At 46.6% G+C, this 22768-nt stretch overlaps 1 protein-coding gene across 2 annotated transcripts in view; it reads left to right on the forward strand.

Moving 5' to 3' along the window:
• Nucleotides 1-22768, forward strand: part of LOC140428497 (disks large-associated protein 4-like) — a 730056-nt gene that overhangs the window by 503048 nt on the left and 204240 nt on the right. For both annotated transcript variants that reach the window (XM_072515044.1, XM_072515045.1), the window contains exon 6: nt 13043-13283. In XM_072515044.1, the coding sequence (XP_072371145.1) occupies nt 13043-13283 (241 nt within the window). The remainder of the gene's footprint in view (nt 1-13042; nt 13284-22768) is intronic.

The raw sequence follows: 22768 nt of genomic DNA on the forward strand, positions 1-22768 counted from the left end.
CACCCAACCCCCGGCCTGATCCTTCCCCTGCCCCCCAGTCCAATGCAATGTCTCCCCACCCCCCACTCTCCCCCACCCGCCCCCCTTCCAGTCCACCGAACCCACCCCAACCCCAACTCCTGGTCTGACCCAAGCCACCCCCCCTCCCGGTCTGATCCTCTCCCCTGCTCCCCAGACTGACATGCCCCCCCCCCCCCCCCCCCCCCATCCCCACCCCCCCCCCCACCCCACCCCCCGGGCACCCGGATGGACCCAACCATCCCTCCCAGTCTGACCTGAATCGACCAATTATTTTTCTTTTTCTAATTAAGGAGCAATTTAGCATGGCCAATCCTCCTAACTAGCACATCTTTGGGTTGTGAGGGTTAAACCCACGAATACAAGGGGAGAATGTGCAAACCCCACATGAACAGTGACCCAGGGGCAGGATTCGAACCCGGGTCCTCAGCGCCGTCGTCCCAGTGCTAACCTCTGCGCCACATGTCGCCCCAGTCCAACTTTATTACAATGAAAACAGTAAGTTTTCTTATTTCTCTTCCAATATCATAGGTTTCCTTTTTAACCTGAGGCAAGTTCTCCTTAATATCTTCAACTAGACTTTCTTTGCCTTGCCCACCTGTGGATTTCTCATTTCTCCAGTTTCTATCCTGCACAGATTGAAATTGATATTGAAATGAAAACCAGACCTTGATTTCTGAGCTAATTCAAAATTATCTGTTATTCTGCTGCCAGTCTAGCAGTTTTAACCATGTGCTCTTCATATCCGTTCTCATTACTGCGGGAAGTGAACCTTTAAATTCCTCCAAAATAATTGTTTCCCTAAGAACATCATGGGAGGGATTCTCCGACCACCCGGCGGGGTCGGCGTGAATTCCGCTCCGACGCCGGCTGCCAAATTCTCCGGTGCCGGCTTTCGGGCGGGGTTCACGCCGCGCCGGTCGGGGCCATTGGCAGCGGGCCCCCCGGCAATTCTCCGGGCCCCAATGGGCCGAGCAGCCGCCCATTTTCGGCCAGTCCCGCCGGCGTGAATTGGACATGGTCCATCACGGCGGGATCTGGCTGATAGACCATCTACCAGAGTCCTCAGGGGTGCGTGGGAAGATCCGGCCCCAGGGGGGGGGGGCATGGTGGCCTTGCCCGCAAACGCGGCCCACCGATCTGCGGGCGGGCCTGTGCCATGGGGGCACTCTTTCCCTCCGTGCCGGCCTCTGTAGGGCTTCGCCATGGCCGGCGGGAGAAAGAAAGCATGCGCGGGACCACAACGGCCCTTCTCTGCCGGTTGGCGCAGCGCCAACCCCTCCGGCGCCGGCCTAGCCCCCAGAAGTGCAGAGGATTCCGCAACTTCCGTGTGGCCCGACGCCGGAGTGGTTCCCGCCGTTCTTGGAACCGGCGTCGGGCCATCGCACCAAGTGCGGGAGAATCCCGCCCCATATGTTTGGTCTATCCATCCATCAAAATTATGTTGTTTAATTCTTTCAAATTCTATATCTGTCTAAACTTCTGTATGCAGGCTTCTGACACCAGTTCATCTGCACTTAAAACAGCTTTTCTCACTTCATCATAATCCCTCGATACCTCCTCTGATAGTGATGCAAACACTCCACTAGTTCTACCCACCAACTTTGTTTGAACCAACAATGATTCTATGATTCTATGAATACCCACATGATCTTTGGCCCATTCAATTGTTTAGCAACTTTCTCATAGGAGACTTTTTTTAAAAGAGTTATGCTTCTTTCTCATTGGCAGTGCTTGAATGTATTTAAACATATCCCCCACGAAGCTTCTGACCAGGTGGTGTTAATCCTTCCTCTAGACTTCCTCAGCTTCTGCCTTTAACTCCAACATTTTATGTTGATGTTCTCTTTTCCTTTCCAAGTCCCTCTCCTTCTTCCGATTTTGTAAAGTTCAAATTCTCACTCTGTACACTTTTCCATTGTCTCTCTTTCTCTCTTTCTTTGCTTTGCCTCTGCTATAGCCATTCTCTCATTTACTTGCATTTCTAATTTCTTCAGTTATATTTCTTTCTGTTTATCTTTTTCCCACATTTCTAATTGTTTCATTTCTAATTGAATTCTAACTCATTCTAATGATTCTGGCTGTGTCTCCAGCAGATTTAAATGCTGAGCTATTACTTGTATTATCTCCACCTTCCTCACCCCTTCAGGTAAAAGTCAACTGCAGCTTGACTGCTAAATCTAAAAGCTTTGTTTTAACCACCATTTGTAAACCAACCAGGGTGACCTCTTCCACAACCCTGAAATTGCTTGCAACGGAAAGAGCCATTTCCCAAGTCATTCACTTTTTAAACTGCAACACCTGAAACAATGCAGAAGTCCCTCATACACTCACTGTCGTTAGATTCAATAATCCCAAGGCGGACTAAAAATTATGGGCCAGATTCTCCGTTTCAGAGACTAATGAGTGTTAACGCCGGGACTGAATTGGTGGAATTCTACCACCACGAAAGTGATGTCAATCCCGGAGCAGTTCATGATCCGTTAATGGGCTAGCACCGGCGCCAGGTGGAATTCAAGCAATTCCAATGACAAACAGTGTCCGATTTGATGGGGTCTGGATTGACACTCGAGAGGCTGACAAGCTGCAGCCGAATAACGCACTCCACTCTCCACAGGCACTCATCCCAGCCAACAAGATGGCAGCACGAAGAGCGGTGCCCCATTTCACAGATGCTGAGCTGGAGACCCTGCTGGACGCCATGGAGGATGGGCGGGCCACCCTGTTCCCCGGGGTGGGCAAGAGGCTGCCACCTTCCACCGTACACCGGGCCTAGGCAAAGGTGGCAGAGGTCGTGAGCACTGTGGGCCCCACCGCAAGGACAGCCAGCAGTGCCGAAAGAAGCTGCATACCTCCTGAGGACGGCTAGGGAGAGTAGGCAGCACCATGTCCTGGTACCACCCTCTGTCCCACACACCCGTATCCCCCTCCCCCAATCCGGAGTGCAATCGCACTCCACCCACCAGCAGTCTGCTCGCACCCCACGCTGCACCACTTGCCAGCACCCATACCGCCTGCCATGGCTGGGTGCTTGGCCACAAAGGACACCAGCTGCCCACCCCCTATGTTGCACGCGTCCGACTGCCTAACATTTTGCACTTTCTCCCGCCCCCTTCCCCCCCCATCGGAGAAGGCGGCACATAACCGCAGGGAGAGAGAGAAGACTGGGGGAGGATTGCCAGACCTGCGACCCCTCACTGTTGCGGAGCAGCAGGCATGGACCTAGTCGGTGGGCCCAGAGAGAGAGGGCAATCGCCGAGGCGGAGGTCGGCATAGGACAAGCAAGTGAGCCCCCACTGAGTTGCAGTGACCCTATGGCACTTTAGTGAAGAGGGTCCTGGGGCACTGTCTGATGCGCACTAGATACATGCAGCGGTATAGCAGGTGCAGGTAGGAACCCCCGAAGGGGCAAACGATAGGAGGGCGGCCTGACCCCCAGGGACTAGCTGCCGTCAAGACAGGTCTCGGGTTTCTGGAAATGGCAGTCCCATCAATGCTGGAGATGCAGACAAAGAGCCGGAGACCATGTGAGGGGTTGTCTGTAACCATTCAGCACCTGCAGGTGCAGTTGAAGGAGTCCAATGGCTGCAGGGACAGGAGGCGGTGCCGACCATGCCTGGTTGATGTCCACTGGGTTTTGGAGCCTCGGAGGGCCCTCCCAAAGACTGCCCCATCAGCACAGGGGCAGAATCAGCTATCAGGATTCCCATTTTCCATCTTCGCTCTCATGGTCTGCTTGCACTTCCCTGTTAGTCAAGAACTGGAGTGCACTTTGTTGCACTTCAGTGAGGCACTGAATTACCATGATGAGGCTTTCCTCCATCCCACTTAAACTGACAGACTGACTGCGCAGGCCATTCATCAGGGACAGTATGATGCACCAAGGAGATGGTCACTCTTTCCATGGAGGCAGACATCAGTGAAAAAGGCTGTGACATCATGCCGCTCACGGTGGAGACGGACGTTTTCAATCTCTCTCCAATCATGTGCTGTGCCACTGGAAATGCCAATGGAACTTCACACAATTTCTGCTGCTGCTGCTAAAGAATAGTCCCCTTTGCCAGTGATTCCCCCAATAGATGATTTAGCTCAGTGGAGGGCTGGTTTAGCTCAGTGGGCTAGACAGCTGGTTTGTAACGCAGAACAAGGCCAGCAGCGCGGGTTCAATTCCCGTACCAGCTTACCCGAACAGGCGCCAGAATGTGGCGACTAGGGGCTTTTCACAGTAACTTCATACTTGTGACAATGAAAGATTATTATTTTATTACTATCATTAAGACCCACCTACACTCAGCTGAGCAGAGCTCGAAGGTCCTCTTCCCTCTGATAGGGAATCTTCACTGCAGGCCTTGTCTCCAACACCTGCTTCTGTTCACTTGTGACGCGTGGTTCACCATGTGACAACTCAGTTACCTGCCTGGAGGCCCCACCAAGGTTTGAGTATCTGAGCTGGTGGAGGATGCGTGTGACTGTGTTTCCTTCGAGAGCGTGACCTCCTCTGAGGATTCTTTGTCCTCTTCCACCAAAGCTCCGGGTGATGCTTGAAGGACCTGTGGGAGATGCAAGACATCAATTAGAACTGACAAGGTGAAGGGATTCAACGTTAACAAATCAAAATGCAGATCATCATATTTCAATGGCTGCTGAAATCAAATCAACAGGAATGAGTGTTGAGTGCCTTGTGGCTGTCATATTTAATTCTGTCACCAAGTATAGAAACATAGAAAATTGGAGCAGGAGCCATTCAGCCCTTCGAGCCTGCTTCACCATTCATTATGATCATGGCTGATCATCAAGTTCAATACCCTGATCCTGCCTTGCCCCCATATCCCTTGATCCCTTTAGCCCCAAGAGCTATATCTAATTCCTTCCTGAAATTACTCAACGTTTTGGCCTCAACTATCTTCTATGGTGGCGAATTCCACAGATTCACCACTCTCTGAGTGAAGAAATTTCTCCTCAGCTGAGTCCTAAAAGGTTTACCCCTTATCCTCAAACTATGAACCCTAGTTCTGGATTCACTCGCCATCGGGAACACTCTTTCTGAATCTACCCTGTCTAATCCTGTTAGAATTTTGGAAGTTTCTATGAGATCCCCTCTCACTCGTCTGAACTCCAATGAATATAATCCTAACCGACTTCAAAGGACAGTCCCGCCATCCAGGAATCAGCCTGGTAAACCTTCGCTGCACTCCCTCCATAGCAAGAACATCCTTCCTCAGAAAAGGTCACAAAAGCTGCACACAGTACTCCAAGTATAGCCTCACCAATACCCTATACAATTGCAGTGAAACATCTCTATTCCTATACTGTGGGGCAGCACGGTAGCACAGTGGTTAGCACAGTTGCTTCGCAGCTCCAGGGTACCAGGTTCAATTCCCGGCTTGGGTCACTGTCTGTGCGGAGTCTGCACGTTCTCCTCGTGTCTGTGTGGGTTTCCTCTGGGTGCTCTGGTTTCCTCCCACAGTCCAAAGATGTGCAGGTTAGATGGATTGGCCATGCTAAATTGCCCTCAGTGTCCAAAAAGGTGAGGTGGGGTTACTGGCTTACGGGGATAGGGTGGGGGCATGGGCTTAAGTAAGGTGCTCTTTCCAAGAGCTGGTGCAGACTCAATGGGCCCAATGGCCTCCTTCAGCACTAAATTCTATGATTCTATGATACTCAAATCCTCTCACTATGAAGGCCAACATACCATGTGCCTTCTTTACTGCCTGCCGTATCTGCGCACTTAATTTCATCGACTGATGCACAAGGACACCAAGCTCTCACTGAGTATCCACCTCTCCCAATTTACACCCATTCAAATAATAATCTGCCTTCCTATTTTTGCTCCAAAAGCAGATAACCTCACATTTATCCACATTATACTGCACCTGCTATGCTTGTGCCCACTCACTCAGCCTGTTCAAATTCTGCTGAAGCATCTCTTCATTCTCCTTACAGCTCACCCTCCCACCCAACTTTGTATCATCTGCAAATTTGGAGATAATACATTTAGTTCCCTCGTCCTAATCACTAATATATAATGTGAACAGATGGATCCCAGCACAGATCCCTGCGGTACCCCACTAGTCACTGCCTGCCAATCAGAAAATGACCCATTTATTCCAAATCTTTGCTTCCTGTCTGCTGACCAGCTTACTATCACCTTCAAGACACTACCCGTAATTCCATGTGCTTTAACGTTACATAGTAACCTGCTATGTGAGATCTTGTGAAAAGCCTTTAATAAATCTCATCCACTGGTTCTTCTTGGTCAACTCTAACAGTTATATCTTCAAATATTCGAGTAGATTTGTCAAGCATGATTTCCCTTTCGTAAGTCCATGCTGACTTTGTCTGATTACACCACTGCTTTCCAAATGCTGCGCTATGAAATCCTTGATAATGGACTCCAGCAACTTCCCTACTGCCACGTTAGGCACACTGGTCTATAGTTAAATGTTTTCTTTATACCTCCCTTTTTGAATAGTGGGGTCGTATTAGCTACCCTCCAATCTGTAGGAACCATTCCAGAGTCGAAAACATTTTGGAAAATGACCAACAATGGATCCACTATTTCTAGGGCCACTTCCTCAAGTGCTCTGGAATGAAGATTATCAGGCCCTGGAGATTTGTCCACCTTCAATTCTAGTAATTTCCCCAAAACCATTTCTTTACTAATACTAATTTCTTCAGCTCCTCACTAAAACTTGTGTTTCTCAGAACACTAAAGCTCTGTCTTCCTTTGTGAAGACAGAGGCAAAGTACGAATTTAGTTCCTCAACCATTTATTTGTTTCCTGTTATAAATTCCCCTGTTTCTGACCGTCTTTTACTCTTTATGTACCTATAGAAACTTTACAGAGTTTTTATTTTCCCCACTAGTTTACTTTCAAATTGTACTTTTCCCTTCTTAAGAAATCCCTTGGTCTGCCTTTGCTGAATTTTAAGCTGTTCCCAATCCTCAGGTCTATTGCTTTTTCTTGCAAATTTGTATGCCTCTTCTTTGAATCTAATACTATCTCTAATTTCCCTTGTAAGCCATGGTTTGGCCACAGATCCCTTTCTACTCTTGCGCCAAGTAGGAATAAACAACTTTTAAAGTTAATCTATTCATTCCTTGAATGCCTGCCATTGTCTGTCCGCTGACCTTCCTTTCTGTAATATTTCCCAGGCCATCATAGCCAGCTCATGCCTCATATCATCATAGTTACCTTTATTGAAGTTCAGGGCCCTGGGGCGAAATTCTCCGGTATCGGCGCGATGTCCGCCAACCGGCGCCAAAAATGGCGCAAATCAGTCGGGCATCGTGCCGCCCCAAAGGTGTGGAATCCTCCGCACCTTGGGGGGCCCAGCCCCAACCTTGAGGGGCTAGGCCCACGCCGGACTAATTTCCGCCCCGCCAGCTGGCGGAAAAGGCCTTTGTTGCCCCGCCAGCTGGCGCTGAAATGACATCTCCGGGCGGCGCATGCGCGGGAGCGTTAGTGGCCGCTCACGGCATCCCCGCGCATGCGCTGTGCAGGGAGTCTCTTCCGCCTCCGCCATGGTGGAGACCTTGGCGAAGGCGGAAGGAAAAGAGTGCCCCCACGGCACAGGCCCGCCCGCGGATCGGTGGGCCCCGATCGCGGGTCAGGCCACCGTGGGGGCACCCCCCGGGGCCAGATCGCCCCGTGCCCCCCCCAGGACCCCGGAGCCCGCCCGCGCCGTCTTGTCCCGCCGGTAAAAGAGGTGGTTTAATCCACGCCGGCATGACAGGCATCCTAGGAGCGGGACTTCGGTCCATCCGGGCCGGAGAATCGCGGGGGGGGGGGGGGGGGCCGCCAACCGGCGCGGCGCGATTCCCGCCCCCGTCGAACCTCCGGTGCCGGAGAATTTGGCAACCGGCGGGGACGGGATTTGCGCCAGCCCCTGGCGATTCTCCGACCCGGCGGGGGGTCGTAGAATCTCGCCCCTGGTCTCAGAATCAACTATCTTACAATTCACCTTGATAAAGAATTCTACTATATTATGGTTACTCGTTCCCAAGGTATTCTCTCCTAACTAGATTACCAACTAATCCTTTCTCATTGCACAATACCTAGTCCAAGATGGCCTGTTCCCTTGTTAGTTCCTGAACATTCTGGTCCAGAAAACCATCCCGTATACACTCCAGAAATTCCTCTTCTATTGTACTGTGACTAATTTGACTCAGCCAATCTATATGCAGATTAAAGTCACCCATAATCACAGATGTTCCTTTATCACATGCATCTCTGATTTCCAGTCTAATGCTATTCCCAACATTACCACTTCAGTTTTGTGGTCTGTTAACCATCCCTACAAATGTTTTTTGCCCTTTGATGTTTCATAGCTCAACCCAGGCAGCTTCCACATCATCTGTACTAATATCTTTCCTCAATATTGTATCAATATTTTCTTTCGTCAACAACGCAACTCCAACACCTTTTCCTTTCTGTCTGTCCTTCCTAAAAAATGAATAGCCCTCAATATTTAATTCTTATCCTTGGTCACCTTGGAGCCGTGTCTCCGTAATCCCCGCTGTATCATATCCCTTTACGTCTATCTGCGCAACTAATTCATCCATTTTATTTTGAATGCTCTGTGCATTCAGGTACTTAACCTTAAGGCTCGTCCTTTTAATGTTCCTTGTCGCGCCCCTACTATTTTTTACAGTGTTATTATCTGAAACCGGCCCTTGATTTCTCTGGCTATCACTTTTTTATTCTCCTTTCTGACTTTTTTTCTTGTTCTTGATTACCCCTGCTCTGAATCATACATAGGTTCCCATCTGGGAAACTCTCCTCCATCTGGGTATCTGGGAAACCCTCCTCCAATGGCCATGCATTCCGAAACTCAGCTTATCCCCAGTGTTTCATCCTCCACAGCAGCCAAGACTGAAAGGTCAGCCAGGTTCTTTCCCCCAATGTTCTGTGTTCTTTCTCTCCCCCCGATGTTCCGCGTTCTCTGCTCCTGCAAGAAGAGAAAGCCGTGAGTTGTGAGTCTGAGAAATGGAATGACAACATTTGTGGAGTGTGTCTAAGAGGGATAGGTATGAGACAGCAATAAGCTGAGAAAATGTGTTGATGGTGGCCATTCATATGGGGATGTGAGGAGGTGCCTCCAGAGAGAGGACTGGTTGGATCTTTCTTGAGGAATACTGTGTAGGAAAAGACTGAGAAGTCAGACATTGGAGGTTATTACATTCCAGAGAACAAGGTGATGAAGGGTAGAACTGGACCCAATCTTTACACACTTTTTTAAGCATTTATCTACAGAAATACAGATTACAAATATGTATCTCCTAACTCACCCACCATGGTTTTAGTCTGGTCCTAATTATACTATTTTGGGGTTAAACTGATTAAACTAAGTTAAACAAACTGAAGGTCAACTGTTCCTATTATACCCACCACCTACATACAATTAAATGCAATTAATATGCAATTAACAGGGGTGGCACCTAAAAGTGGTACGCCACTCACCTTCCTGCCCTGAGGAAATCATCGATCTTCTTGCAGCATTGGATCTATGCGCGAGGGATCACACACCTCCTCAGCCACCGAATGGTCCCCAGCTTCAAGAAACCGTCCACCCCCTAACTTGGACAGGGAGTCTGTCTCTATGTCAATTAAGGGGCACCTTTGTGAAAATCCCAGAAAAGTGAATGTTTCCCCATGATGGCAGGTTTGGGGCTCAGAAACTGTCCCGACTCCTTTGTACAGCCGCCCAAATGGAGAATTCATACTCCAATTGAACTGTGTCTCAGCCATTTCCAGGAGCTTCAATTGACTCACATTGAAGCTCTAAGTACCCCTTAAATGGCAAATGATGGACAGGGTCCACATTGGGAGCATGGTTCTGGCATAGGTGCCACAATCAGGCCCTGAGAAGTTTCAGGCCCGCCAGATTACATGTGGCAAGATTTTCTTTTCAAATATAGTGAGCTATTAGAAAAGGCTAAAAAGGGTATTCCGACAATACAAATTTAAAACAGTTAAATCTCCATTAAGCTCGCAGATCTATGTAGTCATAGTTAAGTATTCCATCCATTACTCTAAGCCGTGAATGAGCACATTTTATTTTTCAGTAGCTATGTTAGTTTGGCAGATATACCTTCTGGTGTTCAGTAGCATTATTCCCTTAAATTATTTGAGAATCTTACATTAATAAAAACTGAATCGCACGGCTCAACACCTAGCCATTAAAAGCCTAATCTGAGGATTTAATATATCATGTCTAATGATCTGAATCGGATACTTGTGTCTTTGAAAGCTGCATCTTATATGGCAGCTTTTAGTTACCACCTGGCAAGGGAAGGCGTGACACAAAAGGTGAAGCAGCTCTATTTCATATTTAGTTAAGGATATGGAACACTCAGAAATTGCATTTTGCAACAGAAGAACTTACTTTTGCACAAGACTTTTATTCCACAGCGAGTGCTGAATGGATGATAGAAACAGATGCAATGGTAACTTTCAAAAGGAAATTGGATGTATATGTAAAAAGGAAACTAATTGCAGAGCTTTGGGGTAAAGAGTTGAGGCATGGGACTCGTTAGTTGCTCTATCAAAGAGCAGGCAGAGACACTAGGAGCAAAATGACTTCCTTCTGACTGTATGATTATAAGAATATGATGATTCTCAGAATAAAGATGCTCTACTCCTGTGACTCATTTTGCTTGATTTAAAACTAATTTCCCAGCTCCCCTCTCCTGAGTTTCAACCCTTCACATATGTCTGATGTCCGACTAAGTGTCACGGCACTTCCTGTTTCTCACTCAACAACATCACCCACTGTGCCTGTTCTTTCAATCTGGCTCACCAGTTCGAGCTTCCCTTTCCACACCAAACTTATTGGATGAGCTACTGCCTCCTAGACCAATGTTTAGCTCTGCTGCAACTCCCTACTTGAATCCCGGAGAGGGCTGTCTGCCCCTCGCAAATGGCCAGAATCAAATTCAAACACAACAATTGTAATTTAGAGGGGGACTTGAAGATGATGGTGTTGCAATTACATTGGTGCTCTTGCGCATCTTGGAAGCAAAGGTAGAAAGGGAAGAGGCTGCAGTCAGAGTTAATGTTCTAGGTCATACACGTTGCATACACAGAATGCCAGCAATGGATAGGCTATATGCTACTTAGAATTACATAGGCCTAATTTTTTTGTTCTGGAGTCAGGTGCACAGAGTCAGGAAAATTCCATACACCCAATGCGTGACTTGGGAGAAACTGCTGGATTTTCGTTCCAGGCAGGCAGGTGCTAATTGGAGGTGGGACCATCTCTCCCCAGTAACAGTTTGGATGCTGCAAAGTGCTGAGCCAGGCTGTTTAAGGACGTTGACTTGGTTAGAATATAAACACTAAGGCCCTCTAACCCTCACACTGCCTCACCTCCCCACACACATCCCATGCCCCATCCATGCCAATACAAACCACCTCATTTCCCCCAGCCAAACCCATGGCCCACTTACCGTCCGTCCCAACCCATGCCCCTTTATCCACCACCAGACCTCTTATAGTCACTCTGCCAACTGTGTGCCAACTCAGGCCAACACATGACCCCCTACCTACCACACTTTGCCCTTACACCCTTCATGCCAACTCACTCAGTATCTACCTCGGGCGACCTTCTGGAGACATGCTGAGATGAAGGGCAGGATTCTCTGGTCTCTCAGCCGTGTGGTTCTTGGCTGCCTGGTGTTCACTGGCCAAGGGATTCTATACTCCTGCTGTTTATCAATTGAATTTCCCTTTGAAGCCACCCCATGCCACGAGGAAACCCACAGGCAGGGGTCTGCTGCTGGCGGGAAAAGTGAATCTCAACCTGCTGAAGAATTCCAGCCAAAATATCTATTGCAGACTTCACAATATAAAAAAAAACATGGAGGAAAGACATTTAAAAAATATGTTGTTGCCTCCATAAACTGTACATGTGTGAAATACCCATTTTCCTCTTCCCTAACATCACTCCTTCCATGAGAAAAATAGTGGATGTCAGGCACGGTGGTTGAGGGGAGGCGCAGTGTTGGTGGGGCTTCATGATTCTGACTCTAGTGCCAATTTGGTTAGATCGCAGATCCCTTCTGTCATTGTGAAAATTCAGGCCACGGAATCTACCACACAGGAGCAGGCCTATTGGCTATACTGATGTATGCCAACATTGATGCTTCACATGGGAAACTAGTGGCACAGTGGTATTGTCACTAGACTAGTAAACCAGAGACCCAGAGTAATGCTCTGGGGACCCAGGTTCAAGTCCCACCACTGCAGATGGTGAAATTTGAATTCAATAAAATCTGGAATTAAAGGTCTAATGATGACCATGGTCCTATTCTGATTCACAAATTCACTTTAGCATTTAGCAGAGTGGAGAATCGTCGCCATTGGCTCCGGCGTGGATGGCGCGGTGCCGATCAGGGGCCGCGCGCCGATTCTCAGCCCGGGATGGGCCGAGCGGCCATCGTAAAAAACCCCGAGTCCCGCCGCCGCTGTTCACACCTTCTCTCAGCCGGCAGGACCTCGGCGTTGAAGGGTCCGGGGGCGGCCTGTGGTGTGGGTGTGGTGTGGGTGTGGTGTGGGGGGCGGGGGGGTGTCCGACCACAGGGAGGGACCTCCGATGTGGCCTGGCCCGCGATCGAGGCCCACCGATCGGCGGGCCGGCCTCTCTGGCTGGGGGCTCCGTTCTTCCGCGCCGGCCCCTGTAGCCCTGCGCCATGTTGCGTTGGGGCCAGCGCGTTCAAGTGTGCCACTGCGCATGCGCGGACCCGCGGTGCCCAGTTTACGCCAGGATCAGCAGCTGGAGCGGCGTGTAGGGGCTAGAATTCAACGACGGCATGTCCAACGTCGTCAAACTTAGCCTCAGGATCACAGAATCCCGCCCAATATCTCCAGTGATGTTATATTATTCCAACAGAAGTGTGCCCATGATTTAACTAAATTTCTAACGGCTGCACACCTGTAACTGCGATGTCAAACAACTGGCCTCTGTAATTCTTTCATTGGTCAATCCATGCTCAATATCACTTTTCTTTATTACGTTTAAAGGAGAGAGAAATGGATTTCAGCAACCAGTATGAAAATATCTGTGAGTCGGTCTTCAATGAGGTGGACTCGCAAGCAGTGGATGCACTGGACCTGCCCATACCTGGCTGTTTCCGTTCAAGAAGTCACAGCTACCTAAGAGCTATCCAGGCTGGCTGTTCTCAGGACGAGGACAATGTATCCATCCGCTCAGTGTCTCCTCCACCTATAGCAACCACCGTTAGAACCATGCAAACCAACACCAGTAAGTACCACAGAAACAGTCTCTAATTCCCATTCTGTAAGCAATGGTAATTTGAAGGGGCAGAAATAAGCTGCTTGAAGACATCTTGCAAAGAAAACATTTTATGCAATTAGATAGAGATTATTACGTTAGGAAGGTCCTTGGTATATCTTTACACCCTAATAGTGAACTGACCTGATGAGGTATAGTTTGTAGTGAGTTATGGCCAGCATCACCAAAAGGTTATAAATCATATCCAAGGGCATCCATGATTCATTTAATTTATGCATATATCTTTTTTGAAATTAATTAGGTCAAGGTTTCAAAAAAGTGTTTTTTAATGATGTCTATGGTTTAGTTCCACTGAAAATGGAAATTGTACAAATGTTAATACGTTATTTTCTGTGCCTGAGGGTTTAGAATGTTTGTTGTGGGCATTCAGATAGTCTGAGGTAAATATAAAATCTGAATATAGTACTTGCACAACTCTAGTTATATAATGCACGTATAAAATGCATTTTCATTTGTATCAGTGAAAGATAGCTGAAAATGCAGTACTGATTTTGTGGTATAAAAAATAATTTAAATTTCTGATGCTCTATTTTAATATGGATGTAGGTCACGGCAGAGAAAATGTTACAGTTGTACATGATGATTTGCCCGCTGTGCTGCCATTGAATGAGCCATGTCAATTGGGTTTTGAAGACATTGTGTTGCAAGTCATTGGGCCTTAAGTTTGGTAGTGGTTTAAAAGTGCTTGAATAATGCTGGAGATGGTAGTCACTTGCTGCATTGCAAAGTGCAATCAATGGTTTGTGTGGTCACATGTAAAATGTGAGACTGATTTTGTGACATAATAACATTTCATTTCTCTTGAAGAAAATGTTTTTTTTTTAAGATGAGAAAAGTGTTTTAAATATATTTTTCTTTTGCTCTCCTGAAAGCAGTGATTAAAATGTTATACATAGTGGGCATTAATATCATCCATTCTGCTTTACTCAAATTCCATTTTTGTGGATCTTATAATGCTACTCTTGTGGAATTTCTATTTGTATCGGAGAGTAAGTTATTGTTTTTCTATTGGACAATATATTTGCATATTATTTGTTATAGCAAAAACCAAAAAGTTGTCATGACATATCACAACAAAAGCTTCATGTTTGAAAGGTGATGGGGTAGTGGCGACGATGGATGATGAATCACGCAAGTTTTCGACCTCACCCATGCCATCGGACAGAAGCACCAAGTGGATACCAGCTACTTTCCTACAAAGAGATCTGGAATATCATTGGATGTGTCAGCCTGGGCCATTATTTTGATGTCAGCGCTAGTGTGTCTTTTTATTGCCTAAGCACCAATTAAAGGTCCAAAAATAATATGAACAAATGTTGATCTTGGCATAATTCCAGCTAAACTTTGTTACAACTGTGTTGTGAAACTGCACTCAACAATGGAGCAGTGGGTTAACATGCCTGGCTGGTATTCTGGTAGAGAAGCTCACCAACCTTTTATGGACCCGCCTGATTTGACTAGGCAAGTTGTATAATGGACAGGCAATCCACTCTTGTCAGATTATTGCCAGGGTGATGAAGACAAAAGTCAAAACCCCTGCCTTTACCTTTGCGGGACCTGCATCTGAATTCAGCCAGACAGATGGACTCAAATCACTTTCTGGAGGTTATAAGCACCTTATGTGAAATTAGTTGGGAAGTACTCAACCAGTTCCTGTTGGACATTGGTCCCACTCGATAAAATTGCTGTAATTGTCACTTGTTTGCATTAAATATCAGTCTAGGATGGTTGGTGTGGTAAAGGGAACTGCCACAGTAGAGGGCTTACAGAGCACTTTGCTGGAATAAGGTGAGGGATTTTCTTTAGCATCTAATGCATAGATGAGAATGCTTGATGCTGATAGTGGATGCCCAAATACAATTCAGTACCAATGGCCCTCACCTTGATGATCAAAAAACATTGTCATTTGAAAATAGTGGTTCTCAAAATCCAAAATGGGCATATTTTGGCATTTCATCCTCAGGCACTAAGCCTGACCTTTCTGTGGTGAGAGAGAAGTCCCCTGATTGTTTGCCAATCGTAATAGAGGTTTCGGAAAATTATTAAGGGCGGCACATCCAAGTGGAGTGTTGAGAGGCCCAAACAAAATATATTATTGACTCTCATCATCTTCTGTAAGGATATTGTTGCAAAAATGATCTCCACAATCTAGACCTGAAATTCCCAGTGTCCAATTGTATTCCTTGGCTGTAGGTAATGAGTGTTTAGAACTCAGCCACCTCCTACCCAAATAGTCTTTTAAGAGAAGATGTGGGGGACCTATTCCCATAAGGTCATTTTCAGCCAATGTGGTGGACTCCTATTGAAGATTTCCAGGGCCAATACTTGTTGCAGCCAAACTATGAAATGCAGCATTAATTTACATGTGACCCAACTTACTTATATCTGAGTTGCCCATAAGTTTGAATGATTCATCTTACTTATGGGACAAGGATCACATTGCACAGTTCAGCATGAATAATAACTGTGATTTGTAGTACTAGGTAATACTTTATCAAGTAGTCTGTGTACGTTGAGTTGCATTCCAAAACATCACCACAAGCAGGAAATAGCCATCTTAAATTAGCAAAAGCAAACAACCCTGTCATTAAGTTGCTGGCTATGCACTGCTTCTGGTAACAAATGGAGTTTATTCACAACAACTTCCATCATTGCGATTGTAATGTATTCAATATTTACTTTTTTAAAAAAGATCTTACTCTGATTACATGTACTCTAAGCACAATAACATTTAGGAATCACTTATTCCTGGCAAGATGGGAAAAGGGAGATCACTGAGAACACATTCATCAAGTCGAAGTCAAGAAAAGAAAATGTTGAGTATCCCACTGGAACTAAATTAGTTATATTGAATTAATTGAAATGACTGTGTTGGACGCTCAACGTGTTTGCTAGGATTGTGTTAAAATATATAACTTTGAGATTTATGCATGTTTAATATACCATGAGCTGAGAATAGGACATTTTGACAAAAGAGGTTTCCGTCTGTACACATACAAGCATATTGTTATTGTTGATGTGGTATATTGCTCTTGTGCGTCATCTACTTAATGTGCATCAACATGGGAGAACCATGAGTACATTTAAAGTATCAGAAAAAAAAAACTCTCAATTTAGAATTTGACTACAGGTCCAATTTTAACTGGAGGTGTGAGTGAGGCATAGGGGATGGAGTGAGTGACAAATTCATGTGGTTACGCTGATGTGAGGCTGGGATATTTTAATCTAACTTTGCCAACTCTGGTTCACCTGGATACCAAGCAGTTTTGTAACATAATCTCCACCTCCAATGGCAGCGCCTCCAGAGTCCTTGTAGTGGTCACCCGACAGATCAATACTCATACTAACCAATCAATTATAACAGCTACAGTGCTCACCATCAACTGTGCTACAGAAACTGCTCGAGGCACAGCTCAGGGCTGTAGTGCATGCTGTGCTCATCTTGGCCCTATTCTTTGTGAGCTTGTCTGAAGTGAAATGAGGGAAGAAAATAACCCAATAATGTTTCTCCCAAGTTGCCCTCTGAAGTGTTCCGGAGTTAGATTTTTAAATTTGGGAGATTCCAGGTCAATTCAGGAGTGTTGACAAATCTATTATAACTGTTATGCAGTCTGAGGCCTCATCTGGAACCAAGTCTCTGGCCTGAATCTACAGGGATCGCTACCTGGCTGATGAGTGGGAGCAGGATTTTAGACCAGAGGAAGCTGAATGCATGGTCCCCACACTAATCCAAGTCACGGGGAGTGGGGTTTTGGACGAGATGAGCAGGAGGAATACTTGGGTAAGGAGTTACTGACAGCTTCGCCATGGAGCCCAGAGCAACATGCTAATCCTCCCGGCTCGCAAGGAAACCAGCAAAACCTTAATTCTGGGGCCTCCTCTGGTCATGGACTGATCTGCTGTCAGCTTTGTCCCATGTGGACCTGGGATACCTCGCCATGGTGCCGTTTAGCACTGGTCGACACAAATGGGGACCCGTAGTAATGGCACCCAGGGGGGTTTTCCCAGGCCATCAGGGCCCTGGGTGGTTGGGCACTGGGCAGGGAGGTAACCTGGCACTCCCGCTGCCATCTGGACACATTGGGACTGCCAGGATGCCTGGGTGGCACTGGCAGGGGTACTGTCAGGATGCCAGGCTGGCTGTGCCAATGTGCCCAATGGCAGGTTGCCTATGCCGCGGATCGGCCCGGGGGTGCCTTACACTTATGTAGTGGGGTGAGGGGCCTCAAGGACCCCTTAACAATTGGGGGGGGTCTGGAGGCCATGGTAGGGGGGGGGGTTGAGAGATCGGAGTGGCATTTAAAACTGGCGCCCCGATCTCTTCAAGAAAAAAAAGCTTTGTCCCATGTGATTAATATTGTAGAGACCTCACATGGTCCAGAGTTAAAATGGCATTGGATTCGGAACGATAGCCAAACATGAGTGTGACACAAATGGGGAAGTACCCACTCTGCTCCTAACTTAATCGCCAGTACACTCCAATCTCCTTCGGCATAGAGCTGAGGTTTAATATCGGGTCATGTGTGTTTTTCTGCATTCAAATGTTAAACATTGTCGGTTTAATTTAAGTTTCTAGGAAGTGCAATACAAGCTAAATGCCTCGAGTGTTTCTGCAATTATGTATTGACGTCGTTAATGAAATGCAGTAGAAATTTTGACTGTGGGTGGTTCACTTGCGTAACCAGATATTTAACCATACTCCCAAACAGGTCTGAGTCAATGAACTGTCTCAGTTCTATAATCTAAGTGTGTCCACGCCTTACATGTCCTTGCCAAGTATGGCTTGGTAATAACCCCAAATCATTCAAAAAATCTTTTGCAAGCTTGTTGTTGCACAATGAAAATAGTGGCTCCAGCTGATGGAACACCTCGATGGTTTGAAAAGTCAGTACTTTGAAAATAAATGGCTACTGTGCTCACTAGCAGTTAAAACTGTTGATCGGCAACTGCCGTAGTTTCAAGAATGCAGTTAGTCAGAGTAGGAGATAGCTCAGGTGGAAGACTTTGTGAAAAATTCACGTTGAATGATTTTTATTTCTCTGTTGCTGAAGGTCACACATTAACATTTACTACACGTGTGTTACACTCCTTTTTGTATTATTTACAATGAAATGGTGAGTGCCTGGCTAATAGAGTGGACATGGAATGCAGTATGAGCTTCTTAAGTGCTCACAGTTCAATTTCATCAAACAAAAAAGGTACCCTGAGAGTTAATTGGTGTGCTCGTGGCAGGACCGTGAGTGATTGCCGCATGTAGTATCTTGAGGAGACATGGTGGGGAATTCAGTATTCCTGGCAGGCAAACAAATTAGCACTAATGGGAATCCGATTCTTCCTTGGGTCTTACTAGCACCAGCACCATCTCGGTGTTGGTGAGGCAGTGTCTCAGCAGTTAAAGCTGGATTATAATATGCAGGATTTTGACATCCAACTGCTGTTTTCCAATCTTCCATTTTAGAAAAACATTATCCAAATTGGTTTAAGCAAGTCCACCTCAATCCTCCTCAAGGCCGTTGTTGTCGTTTTGTTTGTTGCTCTTTTTATGACCCAGCAGCTGACAAATGTTCCTGTGGGAAAGATCTAAGAAGAGAAAGTTTGTCCTGAGTAGCTTCTTAATTGCTCAGTCATCTCACAATGCCTCCTTTCTTGTCAAAAGTAAATATTCAGCAGGTGAGTCTCCTCAATAACATTATTGTGTGGCACTGCAAGACAACATTGCCTGAGACCCTCCCTCCATTTCTTTTTTTCATATTCACGTCTCAGAGAGTCAGATAAAGGATTTGGGTAGTTTTGAATATCTTAATGTGAAATAGCTTTTTGATAAATGTCAATTTTTTTCACCTATCTGTATAAACCGTTTGATATCTTTACTGTATGCCAATTTTCTAACCCCCGTCAGTTGTACCCACATTTCCACACATTCTTTTGTAACATGGTGGACAATTAGGCCTGTGCACCTGACAAGAGGCGCAGGTGGTCAGAAATGAGATGGGCAAAATACTTTGGGCAGAATTGTCCCAAAATCAGGCGGGAAAAGCAGGCTCCAAAGGTGCCTTTTCTTGCTTGATGAACCAGCACTCTGCAACTTCAAAGTGTTGGCGAGGTGAGTGTTGCGGGCCATGGCTTAAACACGCTGATAAAGTCGGGATTTTGAGATTGGGGCACAATTTTTAACGCACAATTTCTAAGTTGTATTAAAGCCCCTCCTGCCCTCCCCAACAGAGCTTGGAACACACCCCGCCACCACGGAGTCTGGGACCCCGCCCCACCACCCGCCCAGAGCAGCCAAGAGAAAGACCTCACAACCCCCACACGCAGAAGGGCAAACATCAGCCCCCCCCCACTTCCCTTCCCCACCATGCAAAGATAATGACACTCCCCCACAGCACACAAGCATTGGGAGACCCAATAGCCCCACCAGGATCGGGGCTTACCCCGTCACTGGCATCACCGTCTCTCCCTGTCACTTGCACTGTCCTCAACCCCTTCCACAGTCTCTGCCTCCCCACCCCAATGCATGCACAACCCCACCTGCACATACAGCAAACGCCCCAGTGGGACTCCCCAGAGGGCCTGCCCCTGGCATTGCCAACCTGGCACTTCCCCGCACTCTGGCTGTGCCAACCTGAACGTGCCAACTGGGCATGCCAAATGACAGTGCCAGGTTAACGGTTCCAGGGTGCCAGGCACTACCCAGCCATGTCCTTCACCGCTCAAGAGCTATACCCACCTCCGCGCCATTGGCCATTGAAAACCAACATTGGTTCATGCCAGCAGGACGCATGCCTCCGGGGGTGGGAAGAGGATTCAGCGTGGGCAGATGCCATGGCGTAAAGCCGTTTAAGTATATTTAAATTTATTAAAATTCAAGGAAATCAGTATGAACCTGATCACATTACTGATGGGGGGGGCGGAGGAAAATCTCAAACCATAATCTCACCGGTACAAATCCCATTATGGCCTTCTTGCAGAATTTAGCGGGCATAACAGGATTTGCAGCCGTGGCAAACGGGCCCTCTAATTCCATCCACTGTATCTATTTGCATTTTCACCAAGTGGAAGAATTGTCCTTTATTAGGTACCTCAGAAACATTCTGAAGCACATCATAGATTTATATAAGTATTGCAGTCGTTTATTTTTTTTCTAAATTAGATAGCTATTTTCCACATAAGGGGTGCAAATCAATCATTTTCTAAGAGTGGTCTCCGGCAGGAAGCGTGGTTCAATCACAATCCACCCATACGCAGACATTGTTTTGGAGGTTGCCGTGATTTGTGCCGTGAATGCGGTGTGCTGATCTGAAAGACACCGTCAAGCCCGGCTTCTCAGAGATCATGGCGCCCTATGGTGCCACACCACCTTACCCTCACGCACCCCCTCCATCCCCACCATGGACATCGTGGTCCCCCGCATACAAGGGGAACATCCCAAACTCTTGATCACAAAGGGGAAACCTGCCCACAACTAAGTGTTCCGATCCACCAACCACCCCACCCCCACACCACACAGGCATCAGGGTGACCCGACCCCCCCATATCCCCCTACCACCTGGGTCTACAATGGCTTCCCAGCCCTCTGGCGTGGTCATTGTTGTGTTATGCTTCACGTAGCATAAGCTGCTTCCTTGATGTATACTCTGACAAAGCAAGGTTCAGACTTGGAGATAGGTTTAACATATTTATTGAACAGTTAACAATTCTCCTAATTGAGTTCGCCTCTCCTGCTAATCTTGCTATAGTAACTCAATCTAACTAACCAGTCTGCTCTAATCCATGCGGTGGGTATGATGCTTCCTGATCTGCCCCTGTGTCTCTGAGTGTCGCCTATGGAAAGAGTAAGAGCATGTGTGCCCTGTCCTTTTATATGGGTAGCCCCCTTGTGGTAGTGTCACCTCTGGGTGTTTCTTGACTGCCCATAGGTCGTGTCCTATCTTACTGACCTATTGGTTGAATGGCTGTGTGTCATGGTGTCTCTGGTGCTCCCTCTAGTGTTTACCTAGTCCTAGTGTATCTGCATTAACCCCTTGTGTATTTACAGTGATGCATATCACCACATCCCCCCTTTTTTCATGTTAGATATTTTCTGTACTACGTGAAAGAAAATTGAACAAAATAGGTAGATAAGTGATGACATGTACAAATCATGATGAGTGATGATCACACAATAGCAAATAAAATGTATGAGTCCAAAGTTCATGAATTAATATGCTCGAGTGGCTTTCTTGTTTTGTTGGTGAAGTGGTGATGTTGATGGTGGCATGTCCTTGTGAACGCCATCAGTATCCCTGTGCTTAAGGAACCAAGAAGTGGTCAAATCACTTTGTTGTCTGATTTGGACTCTTTTTTTCTTTTGATGCTTGTGGTAGCGATGTATGTAATCTGCGTCGTCCTGCCATGGTATGTCATTGTACTGAGCTGAGCAGTAAGTGGCCTGCATTTGCAGAGTTGTACCATGTTGTACCAGTCGTTTTTCCAGTGTTGTTGGTTTTGTTATGTTTGTTGTTGACGTTGGTGCCTTTGGTACGCTTCTTGCTTGTTGTCTTTGTTGTTGTTTTTGTGGGTTTTGTTGTTGTGTTTGTTGCGCTCAGTGACCACACCGAGTGGAGAATTCGAGTCCTTCACAAAGTTGCTTGTGTCAGTGTCCGTTGTGGCATCTGCTGTTTCATTAAGCGTGCCGTCTCTGATTCCTCGGCGCTCCCCGTCTGGCGTCAAGTCCGGTTCAGTAGAATCATCTGTGGCTTGTCGATGCTCCCCGTCTGGAGTCCTTCCTGGTTCACCTGTGATGTGTTGGATACTCTGGATCTGTGGAGACTGCATTTGCTTTAGCAGTAACATAGACAGGCTACAAACACTTGTAATAGTACAACTCTATTTTATTTAACTAAGAGCTGTTAAACATACTTGCACTGTGGGTCGACACTATGTTAGATTGACTGAAGACTTATGCCTAACTTGACCAGCCTATACTGCTAGCACATGGTGGATGTTTGTGCTACTGACTGTGGGCTCTGTCTGTCTCAGAGGCTGCATCCCGAATCAGCGGGAAAACTCGTAACCTCTGTTTTTATAGTGACCGTGCCCTAACTGGTGATTGGCTGCTGTGCTGTGTGAGTTGATTGGTCTTGCAGTGTGTCAGTCAGTGTGTGTCTCTGCACCATCATATACTGATGTGTATATTATGACATCCCCCCTTTTCTAAAAAAAATGTGTGTTCGTGGCAATAAATAATGTAGTATGCGAATGTTCCTAACTATGTGTGGCACATGCGGGCATATTTACAGGACTATGTACAGAAACTCTAAGACAATTACATTGGAAGGTGTCTAGTGCAGATAGACAGTATGTAGCACAAAATATAACTAGAACAACAGTATGTACAAACCAGTGAGTTAATCAAACAGGGTAACAAAACAATCAGTTCATGAGTTCAAAGA

Source organism: Scyliorhinus torazame, chromosome 8 (genome assembly GCF_047496885.1).
Source record: "Scyliorhinus torazame isolate Kashiwa2021f chromosome 8, sScyTor2.1, whole genome shotgun sequence".
Lineage (NCBI taxonomy): Eukaryota > Metazoa > Chordata > Chondrichthyes > Carcharhiniformes > Scyliorhinidae > Scyliorhinus > Scyliorhinus torazame.